This window comes from Lithobates pipiens, unplaced genomic scaffold (assembly GCF_037356315.1).
Source record: "Lithobates pipiens isolate NorthernLeopardFrog02 unplaced genomic scaffold, aLitPip1_a1.2 Scaffold_18, whole genome shotgun sequence".
Lineage (NCBI taxonomy): Eukaryota > Metazoa > Chordata > Amphibia > Anura > Ranidae > Lithobates > Lithobates pipiens.
Genome location: NW_027507758.1, coordinates 290,735,581 through 290,755,359, shown reverse-complemented (window position 1 = coordinate 290,755,359; position 19,779 = coordinate 290,735,581). Strand labels below are relative to the sequence as shown.

Sequence of the window (19,779 nt, the reverse complement as noted above, 5' to 3'; positions counted from 1 at the left end):
CATCCTTGTCATAACATTTAGATGAAAGGAGGAGTTCTGCAGGATAGTAACCAGGTAGAGTCACTTATATGGTCCAACATATTGGCACTAAGATATAGTCAAGGTGGAGCAGGCGCTGTCTATCACATATTTAATGAAGACAACTTTGACTTCATCTGATAGTCAGCATACAGCTAGTACATACAGTATAAAGACATCCTAGCAGAAAAAGAACTTGGTTTTCTGTATATGCCAAAGATGAAGACATACTGTTTCAGGGATGCACTCTCCTTACCTAAAGAGACTCTGACAACAACTTAAATTTTTATTTAGTTGGAGGAGTGAAAAGAATTACTACAGTGTGTCACTTGAATGACAGCTCTAAGTCTACTTATATTGCATCCAAGATGGTAGCACCCAGCAGCAGTCTCAGGGCTTTTGTGTGTGATTTTATGTCAGTATTACATTGTATATACCTGTATGTTGTGGTCTTTCAGGTACTTATCTAACAGGTTTTTTTTAATAATCGATACTCCCCGCTGAAACCACTGCCTGTGGAAGAGAATTCCATATCCTTACCGCTCTTACAGTAAAGAACCCTCTACGCAGTTTAAGGTTAAACCACTTTTCTTCTAATTTTAGTGAATGGCCATGTGCCTTATTAAATTCCCTTTTGCAGAAAAGTTTTATCCCTATTGTAGGGTCACCAGTACGGTATTTGTATATTGAAATCATATCCCCTCTCAAGCGTCTCTTCTCCAGATAGAATAGGTTCAGTGCTCGTAACCTTTCCTCATAACTAAAATGTCCTCCAGTCCCTTTAGTTTTGTTGTTCTTCTCTGGACTCTCTCCAGTTCCAGCACATCCTTCCTGAGGACTGGTACATAGAACTGGACGGCATACTCCAGGTATGGTCAAAACAGAGTCTTGTAGAGCGGTAGAATTATCGTTTTAGCTCTAGAGTTTATACCCTTTTTAATGCATGCCAATATTCTGTTTGCTTTGCTTGCAGCAGGTTGGCATTGCATGCCAATGCTGAGCCTGTCATCTACTAGGGCCCCCAGGTCCTTTTCCATCCTAGATTCCCCCAGAGGTTCTCGCTCCAGTGAGTAGATTGCATTCATATTTTTGGCACCCAAATTTATTTATTTTACAATTTTCTACATTAAACCTCATTTGCCATGTAGTTGCCCACCCCATTAATTTGTTCAGATCTTCTTGCAAGGTTTCCACATCCTGTGGAGAAGTTATTGCCCTGCTTAGCTTAATATCGTCCGCAAATAGAGATTGAGCTGTTTATCCCATCCTCCAGGTCATTTAGGAATATAGAACTGGTCCCAGCACAAAACCCTGGGGGACCCCACTTTTCACACCGGACCATTCCGAGCACTCCCTATTTAACACTACCCTCTGAACTCGCCCCTGTAGCCAGTTTTCAATCTGTGTACCCAACCTATGGTCCATGCCAATGGACCTTACTTTGTACAGCAAACATTCATGGGGAACTGTATCAAATGCTTTTGCAAAATCCAGATACACCAAGTCTTCAGGCCTTCCTTTATCTAGATGGCAGCTCACCTCCTCATAGAAGGTTAATAGATTGGTTTGGCAAGAACGATTCTTCATGAATCCATGCTGATTACTGCCAATGATACCGTTCGCATTACTAAAATCTTGTGTATATAGTCCCTCATCATCCCCTCCAAGACTTTACAAGATGTTAGGCTAACTGGTATAATCCCCAGGGATGTATTTTGGGCCCTTTTTAAATATTGGTGCTACATTGGCTTTTCTCCAAACAGCTGGTACCATTCCAGTCAGACTGTTCGTAAAAATTAGGAACAATGGCCTGGCAATTACTTGACTAAATTCCTTAACCTCCTTAGCGGTAATACTGAGTGTGGCTCAGGGTGAATTTTCAGTACCAAAAGCGGTAACCTCGAGCCACACTAGGGATCACATCACAGGATCCAGGCAAAGTTACTTACCTTGTCCCCAGGATCCTGCAATGTGCTCCACTGTGTGTGCGAGCTGTCCTCTGCCAGATCTATCACAGTGCCGAGCTCCGTTCCCTGCGACGCACAGGGACAGAGCACGGCGCCAAATTCGGAATGTTAAAAACACAACACACATACAGTAATGTAATCCGTAAGATTACAGTGTACTGTATCAAATTATTTCACATCCCTTTTATCCTTAGTGGTTTGCCCAGTGTCCTGCATGCAGTTTTATATTATAAATACTGTTCTTTCTGCCTTGAAACTGGAGATTGTCCATAGCAACCAAAAAGTGTCCCTTTACAGCGATAAATCAGAATCACTTGCAGAATTGAGCGATAATGATTTGAGAGGAAATCCGTCAAACACTGAAAGGCCCCTTTCACACTGGGGCGGTGCGGGCGTCGTTTTAGCGGCGGTATGCTGCCGCTAGCGGGGAAAGTTTTAACACACGCTAGCGGCTGAAAGGGTTAAAACCACCCGCAAATCGCAGATGCAGCGGCACTTTGCCAGTGGTATAGCCGCGCTGCCCCATTGATTTCAATGGGTAGGAGCGGTGAATACACCGCTCCAAAGATGCGGCTAGCAGGACTTTTTTCACCGTCCTGCTAGCAAACCGCTCCAGTGTGAAAGCCCTCCAGCTTTCACACTGACGTGAAAGGGGCATCTTTTTTCAGGCGCTAAACAGGCGCTATTTTTAGCGCTGTAGCACTTGAAAACCGCCACCAGTGTGAAAGGGGCCTTAGTAATGACAGCGACAATTCTGCAACTGAGCAAATTTCAGTGTTTTTGATTTGATTACATTATTGAATAGTTATTATTTATTAGTTATATTGATAATTTATGATTTTGTGTTTCAAACTTTATCATACCCAGGATGTCTACTAGACTCTTGTTTGGACAGATTGAAGTGTGTTATTCCTAATGCCTCATACACACGATCAAACAATCCGGAGTAAAAGTCCGCCGGACAATCCCGCCGTGTGTGGGCTCCGACTGACTTTTTTACCCAAAAGTCCGGCGGACTAAGAAAGTATTTTTGCACTCCAATCGCATTTCGGCGCACAATCCGGCCGTGTGTGTGCCAGTCCGCTGTACTTTTGAAATGAAATCTCCCGCCCGGAGAAAAGTCCGCTCATTTTGAGCGCGTCTCCAGGTAGCCGGGGCCAGCAAAGGAGGCGTCGCTGGCCCCGTCACCTGGTATGGAGTTAAAGGGGAATCCCTACGTCAAATGAGCGGACTTTCCTCCGCATGTGTGGGCGAGTCCGTTCATTTCAAAAGTACGGCGGATAGTCCGGCGGACTTAGTACACCGTATTAGTACGCTGAAAAAGTGCCGTGTGTGGGCAAGTAGCTCGTTCGGAAAGTCCGACGGATAGTCTGCTACGTGTGTACGCGGCATAAGAATTACAGGCCTACAATATAAAAACGCCAAATATCAATATAAAACATTGTACCGCTTTGAACATAAAAAAATCTGAAATAATCATACCGCCAGGGAGGTTTAGGAGCCTCAGGTGCCAGCTATCTGGTCCCGGTGACTTATTAATGTTACGTTTTTCAAGTCTATTTCTAATTTTGTCCTCCGTTAGCCATGAGGGTGCTTCCTGCGATGTGTCATGAGGATAAACATTGCAGTTTTGGTTATTGAATCCTCCGAGTCCCTCGTGAAGACTGAGGAGAAGAATAAATTCAATACCTTCGCCACTACTCCATCCTTAGTAATCAGATTCCCTTCATCATTCTTTATGGGACTAATATGATCTGACCTCCCTTTCTTAATATTTATGTACTTAAAGAATTTGAGATTTTTTTTTTTTACTCTCCCCCTACTATGTGCCTTTCGTGTTCTCTCTTAGCTGCCCCGATTGCACATTTCTTATTGCATTCTTAGTAAAGTCGGAATGCTGATGATGTTCCCTCAGCCTTGTATTTTTTTGAAGGCCTTCTCCTTTGCTTTTATATGCATTCTTACGTTGGAGTTAAGCCACCTAGGACTTCTTTTAAAATGTATTTCCCATAGGGATGCACTGGCTAATACCCTTATTTAACCACTTTCAGACCGGACCATTTTGCTGACTTATGACCAGACCACTTTCTGCGATTCGGCACTGCGTCCCTTTAACTGACAATTGCGCGGTCGTGCGACGTAGTTCCCAAACAAAATTGACGCCCTTTTTTCCCACAAATAGAGCTTTGTTTTGGAGGTATTTGATCACCTCTGCGTTTATTTTTTGCGCTATAAACAAAAATAGAGCGTCAAGTCTGAAAAAAAAACGCATTATTTTTTACTTTTTGTTATAATAAATATCCCCCAAAAATATATATAAAAAATTTTTTCCCTCAGTTTAGGACGTTACGTATTCTTCTACTTTTTTTTTTTTTTCCCCAAAAAATAAATCGCAATAAGCGATTGATAGGTTTGCGCAAAAGTTATAGTGTTTACAAAATAGGGGATAGTTTTATGGCATTTTTATGAATTTGTTTTTACTAGTAATGGCAGCGATCAGCGATTTTTATTGTGACTGCGACATTATGGCGGACACATCGGACATTTTTGACACATTTTGGGGACCGTTGTCATTTATATAGCAATCACTGCTATACAAATGCAGTGATTCCTGTGTAAGTGACACTGGCAGTGAACCAGGGGTTAACCAGTGGGTGGCAGTGTAGGGGTTAAGTATTCCTAGGGGTGTGTTACTAACTGTGGGGGGCTGAGCTTTGTTTTAGTGAACACTGATCTCTGCTCCAATCACATGGAGCAGAGATCAGCGTCACTTGTTGCTAGGCAGAACGGAGAGATGCCGTTTACAACGGCATCTCCTCGCTCAGCCACCCCATGAGAAGATTGCGGGTATGCCCGCGGCGATCGAGTCCGCGGGACCCGCGACCGGACTCACAGGGGTCCCGACCGGCACCGCGATGGCAGGGCGGCATTTAAAACTGGACGTACCTGTACACCAATATGCCTGCCTGTGCCATTCTGCCGACGTACGTCGGCGTGCACCGGTCGGGAAGTGGTTAATATGCTCTTAACCTTTTAAGGACTGAGCCTGTTTTTCAGACTCTGTGTTTAAAAAACAAGTTTTTTTTACTAGAAAATTACTTAGAACCCCCAAACATTACACATTTTTTGTTTTCTAACACTCTAGAGAATAAAATGGCGGTCATTGCAATACTTGTCACACCATATTCATGCAGCGGTCTTACAAGCACATTTTTGGGGGAAAAAAAAAATCACTTTTTTGAATTAAAAAAAATAAGACAACAGTAAAGTTAGCCCAATTTATTTTATATTGAGAAAGATGATTTTACACCGAGTAAATTGATACGCAACATGTCATGCTTCAAACTTTTACCCTTAAACATCTCCATAGGTGACGTTTAAACTATTCTACAGGTTGCATGTTTTGAGAGGGCTAGAATTTTTGCTCTCTCTCTACGGATCGCAGCGATACCTTACATGTGTGGTTTGAATAGAGATGTGAAGGCACGGAAAAACGTTTTTTTTTTCAGTTTTTTTTTTCCTGATGGCTTTTGTTTTTTTTCCCCAAAATTGGAAAAAAAATTAAAAAAAAAAGTGGAATATTTCATTTTAACATGATGAATAAAATATTTTAAGACAGGGTGTTCAACTATTTTCCAAATCATCATTCCAAAAAAATACAATAAAATGTAGGATATCAAATTATTCTAATTTCTGTGCACCGAGTGAGGACAAGCAAGTCCTAGGTAACAAACTGAACCCTCCAATGCAAGAACAGTATGCATTTCTTCCTTTAGGAGGTGATGCTATGGGCGGAAATGACATTTTGACGTTGCCTCTGCCCTGCTATGGTATGGAGACGGGTGGGGGCCATCTTACCCAAGGAGAAGGACCCGATCGCCTCCACCGCCACCGATGGCTCCAGTAAGCGGCAGAGGGCACAGGAGAGTGGCGGGGGGGGGGACCCTCGTGGCGAATCCGCCCAGTGAAAAGTTGGATACCTCAGTTGTGGCAGCTGCTGCCATTACCAAGATATCCATCTTTAAATTGCATAATTTATTTTTTATATATATATATATAATATATAACGGTCGTTAAGTTGTTAAAAGCATACCCATTTTCCTCCGTGTTCTTGGTTCCGAGGATTTTTAGCCCACTTAGCATCTTCTAGCAAGGATCGAAGTTTAGGAAAGTTGGCTCTTTTGAAATTCAGTGTCTTTGAATTGACACTGAAATAGTCCTGCAAACATTTATGAACTGGCGAGCCTTAGTTGAATGTGCGGTTCCTTCCACCCAGTCTATGTCTGTATATTTAAAATCCCCCATTATAATGACACTTCCCCTTCTTGCCTCAATCCAAATTGTGATAGGAGGTCCGCCTCCTCCCTCTGGTTAGGGGGCCTATAGCATACTCTCAGTATTACTTTCCCCTTAGTTTTCTCCCTTTGTAGCTCTACCCATAAGGACTCCACCTCCTCCCTTGCTCCATATAGTAATGTCGTCCTTCACATTCACTTGTATATCATTTTCAATATACAGGCATACCCTCTATCCCTGCGATACAGAGAATACCCTTGAATGGTTGCCAGCCAATCATGAGCGCTGATGAACCAAGTCTCTGAAAGGACTACAAAATGATTGTGCTGCGATGCTTTAATCAACCTACCACTAATGTCCCCAATACTACCCTCTCTGGAATTTGTTCCGCACTGACTACCTCTGGACCCTCCCCCCGCTGCCTAGTTTAAAAGCCCCTCTAACTTTTTGGCTTCTTCCCTCCCAGCAGATCTGCATCGTCCTCTTTTAGATGTAGTCCATCCCTTCTATAGAGCGGGTAACAGACTGAGAAGTCGGCCCAGTTCTCCAGGAACCCAAACACCTCCTTTCTACACCAGCTCCTCAGGCACTTATTTCCTTCCCTAATCTCCCTCTGCCTTTCTGGTGTGGCTCAAAGCACCGATAGTATTACCGGTAGAATACTACCTTGGAGGTCCTTTTCCTCAATTTAGGTCTTAAGTCCTTAAAATTGTTTTTTTAGGACACTCCATCTACCTCTGACTGTCATCGGTGTCAACATGCACCATAACAGCCAGGTCTTCCCCATTCCCTCCCAGTAATCTGTCCACCAGATCCATGATGTGCCGAACCAGAGTGCCCGGTAGAAAACACACAGTTCAGTGCTTCAGTGCTTCAGGTCTTCGTGACAGATTGCCCTCTCTGTCCTTATAAGAATGGAGTCCCCTACCACCAGAATCTGTCTTTCCTTTCCCTTGGCTTTTTCTCCAACCCTTACTGGAGGAGTCATTCCCCTATACCCCTGGCAGCTAGGGGAGTCACTCAGCTCCAACAGTGCTGGTCCCTGACTGGTTTCACCAATGTCACTCATCGAGGCATACTTATTGGGATGTTCCAGCTCAGGACTGGCCTCCCTGGCACTTTCCCCTCTTCCCGTTCCCGACAGTCACCCATCTACTCTGCTTTGGTGCCTGCCCATCAGCTCTACACCTCTGTGCTGGCCCCTGCCAGGTAAGATCTCAACCCTACTTTAGTATAGCGTCTTCTCGGTGTTGACAGTTGCTTCCCTAGATTCAGAACCTGGGCTTCCAGGGAAACAACGTGCTTACATTTTGCACAGCAGTATTCACCCTCGATCAAGGAATGCATACATGCCGCTAGATGTACACAGTCACATCTCCACACCCGCTGGGCATTGCACCTACTAATTTAACGGGGATTATACCCTGTCTAAATTAAACAACTAGCTTCCTGACACCAATACTCAATACACAGGTACTCTCAACACAACACACACACACACACACACACACGGCTTTTAGCTGTATATTTTGTTCCAGTTGTGAGACTGGAAAGTCTCCTCTTGCGCACAGAACACAATACAGTATACTGTATGTAGCTGAGGCTACATACAATTTATGTAGCTTGCCCAGTGGGCGCACGTTGGTAAAGGAAATAGTTAGTTTGGGCCAAGCTGGCTATTTAAAGTGAAAGTAAACCTGGACATTATCGTTAGAGTTTTAAAGTCTCAAGGTTTTTCACCTCAATGCATTCTATGCATTAAGGTGAAAAACCTGTGCTACAGCAGCCCCCCAGAGCCCCCCTTTTTCTCATCTGACCTTGATAGTTTCAGCGAGGAGAACGAGCCCAGCCGCTGTCTCTGGTCCTCATTGGACAAACTGATTGCAGCAGGAGCCATTGGGTCCCGCTGCTGTCAATCAAATCCAGTGACACAGGAGTCTGTCACTGTCTATGGACACAGCAGCAGAACTGGGGAGCACACCTGCACGAGTGCCCCCAGGGAAAGCAGCTCTCCCTGGGAGCACTATGAGCAGTGCCATCTGGGGACCCCAAAAAAGGATCGGGGCCGCTCTGTGCAAAACCCTTACACAGAGCAGGTAAGGAGGACAGGTTTGTTAAAAAAAAAAAAAAAGAGGGGGGGGGGGGCCCAACAAAATGAACCTTTAAATCACTTTAAGCAAATGCCTGCGTTTTCCTACACAGGGATGCACAGGTGTTCCGTGCATTCCAGTGCAGGCAGTCAGTCATTCAAGGCTATTGAGATGCAGAGGCTGTACAGCATTTGGTTGCCCGCACCTACATGGCAGTTAGGATCAGCTGCTGCTCCAAATTCTTATAGTCGTGAGGGAGTTGTTCCGTAAATGCACACCACCTGCATTTAGGGACCCGACAAACTGGGAGCAGCAGCTTTGTCTGCTACACAAAGAATAATGATTTAGTGCATTTGAATGGCAGGCAACCACATGCCCATCTGATGTCAGCTCAACACAAATAAATTTGCTCCAGACCTGACCCCCCCCCCCGCAACAATGGGCAGGGCTTTTTCTACCTGCACCCGCCATCACATTTTGAAAATGGTGCTCCGCTCGTAATCCATTGTGGTTGACAGCTTATAGTTCTCAATGGACTGTGATGTTTCACCTGCTCTACGCTCTCACCTGCCCTTTTTTTTTAGGCTAATGGAACACGGACCGTTAAAGTTTTTTTTTTTACCCATGTCCCTTTTTATTGTCTATCCCAGAAAGAGATTCTCTAAATATACTGGTGGCCATTTTCGCCAAGGCAAAAAAGAAATACAAAATTTTGTCAAAAAAACAGGAACAGAAAAGAAATCTACTTGGGACACTAGTACAGGAGACATCTGTTCATGTGGGGATTTCCGTCACTTAGGAGATTTCCTGTTACCACCTTTTGTTTATACAGAACAGAAGTGAAGGGAAGCTCTCAAATGAGACACAGATGGCAAAAATATGTTTAAAAAAATAAAGACAGTAAACAAAAAAAAGAATTATTCATCTATTTTATATATTACCTTAGTTATACACCAGTAATAGTATTTCCGAAAATCTGCCAGGACTGCTACTTGAGAGATGTTGGCTTCTCCAACAGGAAACACAAACCAGAAAGATTAAAAGCCCCTCCCCCTCATCCTCAGCTGTCGTGAGTAAAGAACCTCCAATGTTTACAAGGGAAGATTCTTAGACTCCGGTAAATGTAACCAAGATTTTTCCAAATCATCTTCCTTGAGAGGATAAATATAGCATAAGATGTAAAATGACCATGTAGATTCATAGTGTCATTTGTTGCTCTGTACAGTCTACATTAGAAATTTTCACATTACATTGCCAGATGTTTCTGTTTGAAAAACAGGATACCGTATGATCTCTGTCTGTGTAAAGACGAATACTTCCCGTGATGCAACTACATATTCCACAATCCCTGGGACTTCCAGTTTAGTGCCGATGCAGGTGAAATTAAAGCGGTTGTATAGTCTATTTTTATTTTTTTTTACCTACAGGTAAGCCTATAATAAGGCTTATGTTTAGGTAAAATAAAAATCTCTCCTAAACCTTTATGGTTTAGGAGATATTCCCCTGGCAATGAGCCGCTGACTGCAGCGGCGCATGCGCACAGGGGTTTCTCGGCTGGGAGCCCGGCGGATGCCGGACCCTGCCGGAAAGGAATCTCCCGTGCACATGCGCGGGAGTGATGATATCGCTGTTCCGGCCACTCATCGCCGGAGCTACGATATCCGGAAAACACGCCAAGGGAACATGCCTGCTCCCTCAGCATGTATCGGGCGATATGTCTGTGCATACTAGCTCATTATGCCTTTTCCCTTACAGGTATGAAAAGGTTTACTACCGCTTTAACAGAGCTTACCATGCTGAAAAAGAGGTTTCATAAAACATTTGTGATGCACACAGAAATGGTAAGGCATGCCTATGACCCGAAACAAGAAGTTGCTTGTCCCTCTGATGAAATAAGGACAACATAAAGGGAACAATTTATGGACATAGGGGAAATTAATCAGCCATGACATAAAAATTGCAGTCGCCTCATGAGAGTCCCTCATCACAAGGTAAGGTGCTCTATCCTCTCCCCTGAAGCTGGCCACTGGGAAGATCAGGTGACTGGACCAGAGTGCTCTGAATAGTTAAGTATATGCATCTTCCTATTTTCCTTTTACGGGATAGTTGGTATAAAAGTTAAGAAGATGGGCAGGAGCAATTTTCAGCATAATTAGTTCTAACTCCACCATGGCCAGTCCCAAACCCATGGTGCAAAAGGAGAAGGGTTGGGTGTTTGGACAGCAATTTTAAACTTAAAAAAAAATTAAAAACCTACAGCGATACGACCTTTATGCCTACATCATGTACATTCGCTGCCTAATGTCAGTCCTTTTCAGCAACAAAAGCGTGGAACAGAACAGCCTAAGGGTATGTATGGTTCTTTAAAGTGGCTGGGTAAAAATGTACATTCTGCGCAGCAGAAGTGTATCACCTGGTGCCAGAATAGAGCCTGTGCCATGCAATTCCCCTGCGGCCTTTAAAGCAAGGGACCTCCCCAAAGGCATTATACTGCCAGGAAAACACAGGGAGAAACCTCCCAGGAGAACCGATGACCACCAGTGTCATTACTGCATCAGAAGGTATAGGCAAAAAAATGTAAACATGTAAAAATAAATAAAAACACACAGGTAAGCAACGTGACCAAGAACATGACCATACCAGGCCCTAATCACCTGGGAGGGGCCCGGCAACCATTTATCAGAGCCATGGGAAACAAAATAGATATTCTGAAGTGTACTCTTGGATGGCTGGCTTTTAAATCACTTTCTGGTTTGTGTTTCCTGTTGAAGACTGAGCCAATCACCTCTCAAGTAGATGTACTGGAAAATGATTTAATAGGTGCATGGTTAGCACGGTTTGCCTGGCATCATTAAAAATTGCTATTACACAGGTCAAAGCATCTGTCAATGAATTCTGAATCATCTTAGATGCATCTCAAAGTGATGCAATCCACACATGTCCAAAAAATTGTTTACACGGACCAATATAAAGGCCAAATTCCAAGGAAATGTATGAACATATGGCATTGCTGGCTAGACACCCCTGGTTTAGCCTCTCTGCAACTCAGGCTGTATTGCTTATTACAACTTTAACACACATCGTTTTTCACACTGTACCCTACCATATATTCCAGAGATTATGTTTTCATGCTTGTTGGTTCCAGCTATAGATGACTTCTTCCACAATACTGTATGCCAAAAAGGTACCATTCTAAGACTTAATGGACTGGTTTGCATGATCAGTATTGTGTACGACTCATTCTGGACAGTTTGTTGTTTACTATCATATTACTGTATCTGTGCTGTTGTGGTATACTGGTTCTTCATGTTCCATGTATTTCATACACTGAAAAAAGTGTCATTGTTACAATGGATACCCTTTTTTATGACAAGAGCCTGTATTCTGTACCTGTTTTTCTTAATACCTTTTGTTTTCCCTAATAACAAAATAAAATAAAAAAATGTTCATCAAGAAGAGCCCAAATCAGACATTAGAAAATATTTACCCTTGCAGTGGAGTTCTCCTGCACTATACAGTATGGGTTAAATGATTGGTATGTCTAGAGGTGCTGTTATAAGGTGAAAATGCCTTTCTCTGCGCTCTTACAGGGTTCCTTTGGGGGTATGATCGGTTTCCCGTGGCTTCCATTCCCAGGCACTCCCAGCCATGGTCTCATGCCTACCCACCATGTGCAATGTAGGATTAATGGCCTTGCATTGTACAATGAGGACATAGAGGAACCACCTACAAAGTGAAGCTTTGGAAAGAAGAGGACAGCGTCAGAGCAGATGTTAAGGTAATACTGCTTATTCCTGTACCAACACACATATTAGGCACTTAACCCTTGCAACGTGGGGGCCCCGACTGAAATGGGGGGATTTTTTTCAAATTCATAGAATTGGGTTCTAAGCTCACCATACACAGATCACATTTTGTCCATTTGATGCTCGTCGAAAATTCAGTTCATGGGTGGCCTTGCCAGCACCGGCTTGACTAACTTCAATCTGGAGATCGGAGAAGGTGGGCAGAAATTTGTCAGCCATAACCAGAAGTGGCAGCTGTCAAAATATAATAGCCATCAGCAGGGGAAATTCCTCCAAAGCCGATATGGGTGGAGGTATTCATTAGATTTCTTTCAGCCCACACACAGGCTGAAAGAAAAGGAACCCACATGTATATGGCCAGCTGAACTCTCACGGGCAGGAGTTGCATCATCCTGACCTGGCCAACAGAGAAGTCACAAGACTCCAGAGAATACCAGTAGAAAATGGCAGTGGTTGTGATGAGGCAACAAAAGGGAAAGCCCAGTCATTACATTGCTGGATAATAGTGCCATATTGTACAAGTATTCAGTGTATTTGTATATTATGGCAGATGCTAGCAACCTCCAAACATAAGTTCCACTTTATAGGATTGTCACCCAATCCTTCCAAAGTTAGCAGCATCAATTTTCAAACATTTGTTTTTCAAAACTACTTGTCCAAGGGACTAAATGGGGTTCCCAATCTACTTGACCTAATAAAAAAAAAAAAAAAAAAAAAAAAAAAAAACCACCACATTTTAACCAAAGGGTCTATTTTTCACATAAAAAGCCATAAATTTATTTAAACATAAACGTATGGCTTTTTTAATCATTTTAATAAAAAAACGAGACAACGGTCTCATTCTGTTATACTACTGAATGAGACAGTTTTATCACACGGGATTTTCAATGAATGCATGTCCCTTTAAACCTCGAAATGGCTTTGCCAGGATGGAAAAAACTAAGGGTTGATTTTTTTTTTTTGTAGATTTTCACCTTTTCAGAAAAAATTAATAAATAAATGCACATTTTTTTTGTGCAGAAAAAAAATAAAAATAAAAGTGCATTTATTATTTTCAGGAAGGCTGGAAAGCATTGCACCAGCAATCAGCAGATCTCTGATGCCATGCAGGTCTCCAGCAGATATGTCAACGTATCTGCTTCCTCATACTAGGTCGATACATGCTGACAGAAAGAATGAATGAATTGCCACGGCGCTCACAGCAAAAGGTACAAAGGCACCTTACCTTGTAGTTTTCCAATCAGAGTGCTGTGAATGAGTGACATGGCTGGGTGGGTGGAGCCCCATACGGCCATGTTTTTTAAAAACTTGACAGCTAGCGGGTAGAGAACCATCGCTAGCTGGCACAGCAGGGATCAAGGTGGTGCGTTGGGGGGGGCAGTGCATTCATAACACGTTATACCCGGAATATGGGTGTAGCATGTTATGAAATGTGAACTTATCCTTTAGGGAAACAAACTTTTACTGTTTTCAACATTGAGCCGTTTATCTACTACTCACTCAGCTCCCTGCCTGTCTTCAGCACCACACCCGGGGACTAGCAGGGAGGCGAGAGACCTTGCAGTGTGATGAGCACTGATTGGGTGCTTGTCAGGAAAGGGGAGCGTTGGGCTCTCTTAACGCTCAGCAGAAGCGCTGAGACAATAAAACGAAGAGCTGGCCACAATGAGAAAAATAAAAATCTTTATTTCTTCATCTTACCCTGGCACACGGAAGCACTTGGGTTCTCAGTACAAGTGCATGCTGAGTACCCAAATCAAGCTCCAGTGCCTGCTCTATTAAAGTGTTACTAAACCCACAACTGTAAACTCAGTAAAACATGCTTGTTATACTCACTGTAAACCTAAGGGGTTAATCCTCCACATTGTAAAAATAAAAAAGAAGGTTATCTGATCCTGTCCTTCATATACTGTCCCCAATCTGCTGATAGTAGAGCCCTAGGAGGCACTCTGCATATGCAGTTTGGCGTGTATTGCTAGAGTTTTTTTTTTTTGGGGGGGGTACATTGGTACACTGATCAACACAAGGCCAATCAGCACCGTACAGACAGAGTCAGGGGTCATGCAGCTTCTTAGCACAGCAAGAGACGAAAGAAAACGCCTCCTACAATCCTTAACCAGACACTAATAGACGTCACAAGCGTGCTATATAGCGCTGAAGAGGAAAACAGAAAAATTGTATAAAAAAAAAAAAACGTAATTTTTCTTTCCCGACGCCAAACCATGGCAGCATACTAGTGAGAGCTCCGCCTCTTGACCACTCCCTCAGGACCAGTGAATAGCATAAAAAAAAAAAAAAAGGGGGATTAGTTAGCCGACCCCACCATTCTTTGTAACAAGCTACATACCAAAACGTACAGGGTGGGTCCGTATGCTGCCATGGGTTTGGCGTCAGGAAAGGAAAAATTACGGCAGAGTATTTGTTACAATTTTTAGTTTTCCTGACACCAACATGGCAGTATACTAGTGATAAATAACTAGCTGAAAAGGTGGGTACTACTTGCCAAACCAATCTTCTAATTAGGATAGGACAGAGGAAAATAGTCTTTCCTACAAAGTCTGCCAAAAACATTCAACCTCTTCCGATCTGCAGGTGAATACTAGCCACCATCCCCTGCAAACTACAAACAGGGTTGGGTAGAAAACATGCAATCTTACCTCCACGCACCAGCGAAGATGGAATGAGGAAAAAAAAAAAAAAGAATGGGGGGGGGGGGGGGCGGCTAACTAGATTCGCTGGTCCTGAGGGACTGTTCGAGAGGCGGAGCTCTATCACTAGTATGCTGCCATGTAGGCGTCAGGAAAGGGCATTTAGCAATGTAGAATTACTAAAATAATTGCATTATTCCATGTTCTGTGGGATACCAGATATAGAGTTTGCAAGGTCCTGGGTTTAGTAACAATTTAAGGGGCAAAAAATAACAGTAAACCCTGCTGCTACAGCAGGGCTAACTGTAAAAAAATTCCACACCTGCCCGGCGATACGATTTGCACATCCTTGCACCCACTGAAAAATAACTGCATGAAAAACACTACAAAATCCTACAATATCCTTTTGATTGCAAGCTCTCATAAGCAGGGCCCTCCTGTACTGAATTGTATTGCAACTATACCGTCTACCTTTATTTTGTAAAGCACTGTGCACACTGCATGCACCAATACAAAAAATAAAATACACTGTTCTATATTCGGTAAATTAAAAAAGCATAATAATGTTTGTAGTCACTAAATTATACATTTTTTAGACTATCGTCAATATTTTCAAGAACAAAGCACAATTAATTAAATTTTCAATCAATGCATTAAAGCAGTGGGGTTCTCAATAAATTCAATGTCTCTTTTTCTGAGAGAAATAAAAAAAAAAAAAAACGGCACTATAAAGACTAAAATGGCAACGGGAGCCTGCACTATTTCCAAGTGATCACAAGCATACACCATGGTCATTAGCAGTGTGATGACTGTGTGTGTGGGAGGTGTAATACTGCCTGTCCTCCGGGTAACACGTCTATGTGAGAGAGGCAGCTCCCGTCTCCTTCCCCAGCAGGTCAAATGAGGATCCCCAAACCCTTTCGGTGTTGCTTTTAAGCAAGTCCCAAACAACTATACAAAAGATGCATTCTTCCTCCTGTGTGCTGTAATTACAGAGGTTACACAGAGGTCTGTATCTCTGGAAGACAGGTCATGATCACAGACACACAAACAGGATGTCATTGACACACTGCATAACAAAGGAAAAGCCATTTTTTTTTCCCTTTACAAAGAAGTTTTCTTGTGCATTAACGCAGAGTGAGCACTGCTGAAAGAGTACATATAATTCACAAAGATCTACAAAAATTAAGTGCGTAAACATCATCAATACATTATACTGCTGAACAAGCCACCTCCATTGATTTTACTGAACAGCCTCTGCATCAAGCACACCAAGTTACAGTCTACCAGAAACCTTCTCATGGTCTGTCGGAAAGTCACATGCTCTCACTGTGCATGTCTGCTAGATTATGACAGCCCCTGTATGTCTCATACTGTAAACAGCCGTAGAGCCATTGTGTCTGGATACAATGCTGTGCCTCACAATCTCTTACACGTTAATAAAATAAATAAGACGGGCATTTATGTTCGGTACAACCAAGCTCAGGGCCTAGTGTCATTAACCTATACATGGTAGCCATACATTGGCTTCAATTTACAAAACCAATACAGCAGGATATTTTTAGAGTTCAATGAGATTTCAAAATTATAAATCACATGGCTACAAATAAAAAAAAAAAAAATCATTACTCTTGTGTTAACGCTGTGTGAATGGAGTATATAGTATTTTTTTTTTTTTTTTTTTTATAACCCACACATTTTCTCTGGGACCTGCTCTATTGTGTCTCCTTGCCCCATAAGCCATCAGGCTTGTCTCTACTTGTTCTAGTTCAGCGTTTCCCAACCTCAGTCCTCCGAACCCCCAACAGGACAGTATTATACATGATTTATATAGCGCTGACAGTTTGCGCAGTGCTTTACAACATGAGGGCAGACAGTACAATTACAATACAATTTAATACAGGAGGAATCAGAGAGCTCGGCTCGTTAGAGCTTACAATCTAAGAGGGATGGTTAAGAGATACAAAAGGTAATAACTGTGGGGGATGGGCTGGTTGAGAAAATAAATGTACGGTTGTTAGGTGGGAGCCAGACAGGTTTCTCTGAAAAGATGAGTTTTTAGGGATCGTTCGAAAGTGGACAGAGTAGGAGATAGTTGGACAGATTGGGGTAGGGAATTCCAGAGGATGGGGGAGGCTCAGGAGAAGTCCTTGAGGGGGTGCATGGATGAGGTGACAAGGGAGCTAAGGAGCAGGAGGTCTTGGGAGGAACAAAGAACAATTTGGTTGGTATTTTGAGACTAGGCTAATGATGTAGCTGGGGGCAGAGTACGTTTTTTTTAGATTCTCCTTTACCTTGCGCAGGCCCTTTAAATCAATGTTAATAGTTTGGTAGGATTGACAGCTATTTTAGCTAAGGGAAATTACTAAAACGTGGCCTGTTGGGGGTATTTGAGGACTGAGGTTGGGAAACACTGTTCTAGTGTGTATCCACTATCCTCATGAGACATTACTCTATTTGTTCTAGTTCACCGTTCCTCAACCTCGGTCCCCACAACAGGACGTTTTTTTTTGTTTTGTTTTTACGATCGCCTTTACCTTGCACAGGTGCTTTAAATCAATGCCAATAGTATTTTTGACAGCTATTGTAGCCAAGGGAAAATTCCAAAACATGACCTGCTGAGGGTATTTGAGGACAAGGGTTGGGAAACACTGTTCTAGTGTGTATCTACTAGCTCCATAGGCCCTTAGACTTGACTTTACTACTTGCTACAGTGGGTGTCTCCTTGACCCATGAGCCATTATGCCCAGTGCTACTTTCTCTTGCGTTTCTCCTTGCCCCATGAATCATTAGGGTTGACTACCTCCTTTAGCATGTCTCTCCTTGCCCCATGAGCCTTTCGACTTGATTTTCTGTAGCATGTCTCTCCTTGCCTCATGGTCCACACGGCTTGACCTGCTCAAATGTGTCTCTCCTTACCTCATGAGCCACAGTGCTTGACCTGCTCAAATGTGTCTCTCCTTGCCTCATGAGCCACGGGGCTTGACCTGCTCAAATGTGTCTCTCCTTGCCTCATGAGCCACGGGGCTTGACCTGCTCAAATGTGTCTCTCCTTGCCTCATGAGCCACGGGGCTTGACCTGCTCAAATGTGTCTCTCCTTGCCTCATGAGCCACGGGGCTTGACCTGCTCTGTGTCTTTCCTTGCCCCATGAGCTGACCTGCTCTAATGCATCTCTCCTTGCCTCATGAGCAACGGGGCTTGACCTGCTCTAATGCGTCTCTCCTTGCCTCATGAGCCACGGGGCTTGACCTGCTCAAATGTGTCTCTCCTTGCCTCATGAGCCACGGGGCTTGACCTGCTCAAATGTGTCTCTCCTTGCCTCATGAGCCACGGGGCTTGACCTGCTCAAATGTGTCTCTCCTTGCCCCATGAGAGAAACTGCTCTAATGCATCTATCCTTACCTCATGAGCCACTGGGCTTGACTTGCTCTAATGTATCTCTTGTTGCCCCATGAGCCACTGGACTTGACTTGCTCTAATGCGTTTCTCTTTGCCCTATTTCCCACTGGTCTTGACATTCTCTAATGCATTTCTCCTTGCCCTGCGTGCTGTAAGGATTGGCTGTTCTTGTTCTAGCGTGACTCTCCTTGCCCCATTAGCCATTAAATGTGTCTTTCCTTGTACCCATGGTGTGCCCAAATGCAGACTCCTTGGCCTAGCACAACACCAACACAAACCTTCTTAATCTATTTTACCATCACCGCAAATACGTTTAAGCAGCTAAACCAATTTTAAATATGTTAACAAATAAAGCCTAATTGCATGACCCATTAGGACGACAAACAAGCCAGGCTCTTCCTCCAATTATATGCCACTTGTCCTGATCCCAAATGTAGAAAAGCTACTCCGGTCACGGAGCCATCTAGACAGCTCACAACTAGTCAAGGCTGTGCCCTTGAGGGACACTTAGCTAGTTTGAAATAGACAAGGGGACCAGTTGGCCCAGAGGGCATTAGTTCTCACCTGCAGGGGTGGCTCCGAACACTCTGACCACAGGCACTCTTCGTACATCGCAGTCTCTGAAGTGGGATTTGGTGACATCCAAGCCAGGAAGCGGAGCAGCCAAATAATAATCCGCGGTCACCAGGCGCAGGGAGAACATCTTCTGGGGTTTTGCCCCCTTGCCCTAGGGCACCAGACCCCCCTCTTACTTCGCTCACTGCCCCCCTCCACCAGGCGTGAGCTAAAAATAAAATGTGATTACATTCACTGCATCTACACAGTGGATATATGTTTACATTACCCCCCCTGGACACTCATAGACTGTCTCTGTGCATTATAACCACTCTATACAATACTATAGGCCAGCCTTATCTCTGTACATATATAGTTCTGCTCTAGAAATCTCAATAGAAATCTTCCCCTCTCTGTCTATGCCCCCTGACTGGAGCTGGACGTGTCTCACTGTTTCCAGCTCCGCGTCACGTGCAGGGAACCGGTCACACGCGGCCTGCCCCCGGGAGCCTCATGCTGTGAGCGCGCCCCCGCGCCGGTCCTCGCGCTCCGTGCTGCGCTGCCCCCGGACCAGGCTCGCGAGTCTTCCGATCACGGCTCGGGCTGCAGCGGCCGCAGCTGTTGTTGCCATGATGGTGACGTCACGGGGAGGGAGAGTGACAGGCTGGTAGTGGGCTTGAATGTGGGACGTACATCCACGGCCGTGGGCGTGGCCATCCTTCAGCCGTCCCTACTCCTGCGTACGGCAGCCACGCCCACGACTGTAGACGTACGGTAGTAGTAGTAACCCTTTGCAGGGCTAAATGCAACACGTCACACACGCGATTGGAGAAGGACTGCGGGAAGGGAGGGGCAACGGGACAGGAAATGCGGTGGGCGTGTTTTTGAGTCGCGTTCAACGTGCAACGTTACCACTGCGGTGTGTGGGGACATGGAAGCTTGTTGTTTTACTACACTTCCTCTTCTGAGAGAACGGCTGTCACGTGACGCTGGCTGAA

At 44.0% G+C, this 19,779-nt stretch overlaps 1 protein-coding gene across 1 annotated transcript in view; it reads right to left on the bottom strand.

The window, feature by feature from the left end:
- Window positions 1-19,454, bottom strand: part of REV3L (REV3 like, DNA directed polymerase zeta catalytic subunit) — a 284,940-nt gene extending 265,486 nt beyond the window's left edge. The window contains exon 1 of the mRNA XM_077487106.1: window positions 18,791-19,454. Coding sequence (XP_077343232.1) covers window positions 18,791-18,929 — 139 coding nt within the window. The 5' untranslated portion in view covers window positions 18,930-19,454. The remainder of the gene's footprint in view (window positions 1-18,790) is intronic.
- Between the last annotated feature and the right edge of the window lie 325 nt (window positions 19,455-19,779).